This window comes from Amblyomma americanum, chromosome 1 (assembly GCF_052857255.1).
Source record: "Amblyomma americanum isolate KBUSLIRL-KWMA chromosome 1, ASM5285725v1, whole genome shotgun sequence".
NCBI classification, from domain to species: domain Eukaryota; kingdom Metazoa; phylum Arthropoda; class Arachnida; order Ixodida; family Ixodidae; genus Amblyomma; species Amblyomma americanum.
This window is the reverse complement of record NC_135497.1, coordinates 517,682,540-517,688,061: the sequence shown is the minus strand read 5'-3', so window position 1 is coordinate 517,688,061 and position 5,522 is coordinate 517,682,540. Positions and strand designations below refer to the sequence as shown.

General features: G+C 43.8%; 1 protein-coding gene across 1 annotated transcript; it reads right to left on the bottom strand.

The window, feature by feature from the left end:
- Positions 1–3,265: 3,265 nt before the first annotated feature.
- Positions 3,266–4,799, bottom strand: LOC144128588 (uncharacterized). The gene is made up of 2 exons (XM_077662117.1): positions 4,617–4,799; positions 3,266–4,121 (listed from the first exon to the last, which is right to left on the bottom strand). Exons 1-2 carry the CDS (start codon positions 4,766–4,768, stop codon positions 3,266–3,268), a joined length of 1,008 nt encoding a protein of 335 aa, XP_077518243.1. The 5' UTR covers positions 4,769–4,799.
- Positions 4,800–5,522: the final 723 nt, after the last annotated feature.

Below are 5,522 nucleotides of genomic sequence, written 5' to 3'. Positions count from 1 at the left end.
CCAATGCGCCCGTGTGCTGTGCGATGTCAGTGCACGTTAAAGATCCCCAGGGGGTCGAAATTATTCCGGAGCCCTCCACTACGGTACCTATTCTTCCTTTCTTCTTTCACTCCCTCCTTTATCCCTTCTCTTACGGCGCGGTTCAGGTGTCCAACGATATATGAGACAGATACTGCGCCATTTCCTTTCCCTAAAAATCAATTATTATTATTATTATTATTATTATTATTATTATTATTATTATTATTATTATTATTATTTGATCGCGTAGCCCATTTCTAGCTAATCTCCAGATTGTCAGCCCTTCGACTTGATTCCTTAATATATATGGCTTCGTAACTTTCTCTGTGTACACGAATACCAGGTATTAAAGCCAAGACTTTAAGTAATTTTCAAAAAATAGGCTTTTTGGGGTAAATATATGGCTTTCGCGGCGTAGAATTGGCGGTGTTGACTGACAGAGGAACGTTAGCAAATTGTCTTAGGTAGTTATCTGGCTAACTAGTTTCTCATAATTAACTATTTAACTATTAGAGTTAGGCACCTAGTTGCAATCAGAGACTTGTAGCCGGCGATTAGTAATAACCATATTAGTTTTTAGAATTTCGAAAGTGCGATTACCTTCGCCGCTGTGGCAGGGCAAAATATGGCTGCATCGTTCGAAAATACATGTGCTTTCGAAACCATGCAGGCAAAGTAAAACCTCCAGTGCACGTACCTAGTCAAAAAAGGCCAAATTTTGTCAGGCAATAGCACCAAGGGTGTTCGAATTTTCTAAATTATAAAAAGTGATATGGCTGTTACCAACGACCGGCTACAAATCTCTAATTGCAGCTAGGTGCTTAGTGCCATATTCACAGCGTAAAGACGGCACTAAAGAACAGGAGGGCACAAAAGCACTCACTGTCAACTAAATTTTATTCGAGGGCCAGCAGAATTCTATACCCTCTTTAAACTATACTCCGTTTCATACATAGCTGTCTACACAGCCAAAGGTACGGAAGTAGTCCGTCAAAAAAAAAACTAACAAAACGTGTCACTCCGCCTCGCGTCGTGGCTGAGTGGTACGAAGCGCGGGCATGTTTGTTCATTTTGTGAGGGGGCCCAGGTTCGATCCTCAGCGTAGGTTTGTTCTTTTTTTCTTTTTTCGGCGAATCTCTAGATAGAAAGTCTAAATGCGAGCCATATATAAGTGGCCTTTTTTGTTATCAAAATGAAATGACTTCTTTAATAAGAAGCGTGCTGTTAACTTTTTCCGCAGGGAAACGAAAGTGAAGTGAGAGTTGGCAACGGACGTGCTGAGAGGCGCTGTTTTTCGGTGTTCACGGATTTTTTCGCATGCTGCACACAATGAATCATTAATTGTGGGGTGATAGAATTCAGTGTGGCTTCAATTATTCGAGGCAGCGTCGTCTGGAGGCTACGCGGTATAGATTGGCGATGTTGTTTTGGATTTATAATCATGGGGTCCAACGTCCCAAAGCTCGCTGTTCGTCCTGCTCACAAACCACGGTAGCTCGCCGCCTTCTCGCGGTAACAATATCAACGGCGAAAATTCGGGTTTCTACACAAAGGATATGTAAGTACAGAGTGAATGAACGTGGTGGCTGGTATAATTAACATCACCTCGCATGTTTTTAATATTTGTACATATCCGCAATGATAGAAATCATGTTTGTTACTGGAGATAACCGTTTGTGCTCGATCGTGAGTTACTGTAGTTTTTTGACTGCTGCCCAAACATACCAGGGTTTGAAAACTGGTGTTGCAGATTATAGAATGTTATATGTCGATATTTGCTGTGCATGCCGTGTGAATGGCCGACCATGTTTGTACGGCTTGTATTGTAAAGAGAACAGTGCGCCAAAATTCTCTTGTCCAAGACTTTTTTGATCATTTACATGCTTGAGGAAATCAATTTTTAAACCCCCCCCCCAAAAAAAAAGGCTAGATGTCAGGTGAACCATTGAAGCGTATGTCCCCAAATGCCACAAGTCCACAAATACCAATTGTTCATTTTTTTAATAAACGGCACCCTCTCAGTATCTTGTGTGCCATTTGCTCTCGCAGTTTTGTAGTAGGCCAAAATTTCAGAGCTGGAGCATGGGATAAGTACTATATAACTTCAGCAGGGAACAAGCATGAAAACTGCCAAACTTTGGCATACACAGTCGAAGACCAGCAGAGCAATGTCGCCAACAACTTGGGACAAACAGCATATATAGGAGCACAAATTATAGTGAGCTACACAATATGATAAGGCTAATCATACAGGCAGCACTAAATAAATCTTTTGTGAAGAATTTTCTGTGACTCCAGTTCCAGAGAATGAAGTCATATGGGTCATGTGGTCTTAGAGAGAGGAGGCCACAAGGCACTTAAAAACCTCGGAATATTTATACATAATAGATAAATCAGAATGCGAGTTGAGACAACAATGAAACAACGCACAAAGCACGATATGCACAAGGCAGAAAATGATCATAATGATGAAGACTTTGAACACATGACTAGGAACGATGGCAGTTGCTGATGCTACATACAAAATATATGGCATCTTACTATCACAAGTGGCTCAGCGGCTACGGTGCTAGTGTCTCCATAGTCTCTGTTGCTTTATGACATTCGAACTCAATAATACGATCAAACTATCCCAATGTCACAAATAAAATAGAAAGCAACTGCAGCACAATAAAGCAGGAACAAGTGAGTAACAAGTAAGAAAAATTTCAAACACGATGATAACTGGCACGCAATTTTCTTGCTCACGTTTCATACGTCTGGAGCCGTGCTATTGCAGTAAAACCTAGTCCCGGTATTCACACAGTAGAGGAAACACCCAAATGAAAACAACGCATAACACGGCATAAAACACACCAGACATGAGTAATATTATATAAAAAATGGCCAACAAAGCAATGTTGCACAGTGAGAACCTCATAAAGTAGAGAGGAAGAAAGGACAAACAGTCATCTGGACGTTAAATGGAAAACGCGCTGCAGTGGCGCACTGGTTATGGCGCTCGACTGCTGTACCCAAGGATGCGAGATCGTATCCCGGCCGCAGCGGCCGCATTTTGATCGAGGCGAAAAGCAAGGCGCCCGTGTGCTGTGCGATGTCAGTGCACGTTAAAGAACCCCAGGTGGTCGAAATTTCCGGAGGCCTCCACTACGCCGTTTCTCATAGCCTGAGTCGCTTTGGGACGTTAAACCCCATAAACCAACCAACAAACATTAAATGCAAAAACTCTGCAAAGAAAACAGTATTATTCCAGCTCCTCAATGCCACTCAATTCAGAGCTGGACTCTTCAGACGAGCTGCTTGAACTGCCAATGGCGAAAACTACTGGGTCAACTTCATCATCGAAAATTATATCCCTTTCCCAGGCTTCATCCTCAATGCGCTCAGCATGTGCACAAAATTTTTGCCAGTCTTCCTTTGACACATGTGCCAAAGCCTGAGGCAGAAGCTCCTCAACTTCAGCCAATGTGAAAGCTTTGTTTCTTTTTGCTACGAATCCTTTCACCATGCTCCACACCTGCTCAATCGGATTAAACTCGCAATGGTACGGAGGCAGACGCAACACTTCGTGGCCATGTTTTGCGGCAAGTGTGTCGATCGCATACACAGTGTGTCCGCTCGTCGTTCTTTTGCACAAATCGAGCAACTCAGCTCGTACCATGTCTGTTGACCAGGATATACCCTTCCTTGTGAGCCATGCCTGGATTTCAATCTTCCGAGTTGATGTCGTTGGTGGCTTTTCGAGCGCAACACTATGGTAAGGGGCATTATCCATAACAATAATGCTGCTGTTAGGAATGTTTGGCAGCAGTTTGCTTGAAAACCACTCCTCGAAGTACTTGCCGTCCATCTCGGAGTGGTGATCAGCTGAAGCGCCCTTCTTGGCTCTGAAGAAGTCGGCAGCACCGCTCACAAAGCCTGTGAGGCTACTGCCTGCATGAACGAGGATCAGGCGGCCTCCTTTCCCCGATGGCGCTGGCAGACCTGTAGTCAGGCCCCTAAGAAAGGCATCTTGCGATGACTTGACAGTGCTGTCCTTCCACACATGTTGCCTGGTGTGGCCAGCATTGACCCAAGTCTCATCGAGGTATACGATGCACCTGCACGGGGAGGCAGATAAAAATACCGATTGAGTTTTTATGGTGCACCTGCACGGGGCGGGGGGGGGGGGGGGGGGGGTGGCAGAACAAATATCGCTCGAGTTTTTGTTGTTATCAATGTATTCACCATAGAGATATAAAATATCGCGTATGCAATTATTACAAACTTTTGAATGGCTATTAGAATATTCTTCAATTCGTCATTCGAACTGAATAGTGTCTATTGAAAACACAAATTATATATGTAATGCTTTCGAATAATCGGCACCAAGGTGCACGGACCCGGAGAATAGAACAAAGAGCGAGAAACTAGTTCTTCTTTGCAACATCCGCGATTCAGTGTCATCGCTATTTGATTCATCTTTTATTTTATTTTAAAAACAGTATTAATGATTTCACAAAATGAGTGCATGACGTACACAGCTAGGTGCGATGAAGGTAGGCAAATAATGTAAAAGTCGCTCTCTGAACGATCATTAAAAACGAAGCGCTTACCTCCCTTGGCTCCGGAATGCTTTGATAGCTCTGAGATACCGGCGCCGCCAGGCTACTATGTCGGATCGCTCGATGAGTGCGAGAGTTCGTTTCCTTTTTTCGAACTTGAAGCCCATCTCTTTCAGCAACCTCCACAAGGTGGCTTTGCTCATATCCGGCAAATCGTCATCTCCGTTTACTTCATGCAGGATACTGTCCAAAGTGGGGAATTTGTCTTTCGGCATACATACGATGCAACTTGAGCCGGATGGCGTTGACCGTAAAGCTGTCGTACTTCACACTGCGAGAGCTTGATATTGCCATCCTTTTCGGTCTTTTTTGCGGTGATTTTACTCCACCAGAAAGACCTTCTTTCTTAAACCTCACAACTGTCCGAGGGCTCACTCCGGTCATCTCGCCCACAATTGCGAGAATGTCACGCACAGTCTTCTCGGGGTGGAGCTTCCTTATGCTTGCGTAGACATTAACTATCACCGCCTTGCAGTCTTTAGAAAACTTTGGAGACTTCACCTTGGAAAAGAGGCGAACAGGAGATGTTTTCGAAGTCGAAGCGGGGGAAGAAAACAAGCGAGCAGGTGACAGCGACGCCATTTTCACAAACAGACCTGCCGGCTCAGCTGCGAAAACCTGATACAGCCGGCGCCTGAGAAAACGAAAAATCTGCGTCACTCGGTTCTGGAAAACATAAAAGAAAAATCAATCTATTTGCAAAATAAAACACTTCCATCGGTCTGCTATAATATCAACTACTGTTCACTTTGCTTGTCAATTCATTTCTATTTTTATTTTTGACGCACTATATTATGATGCGGACGAGGATCGCAAGCAGGCACCGTAGCTTTGGCTGCGTAGACAGCTAAGTATGAAACGGAGTATAGAAAGGAAAAAAACACACAAGAACAAAAC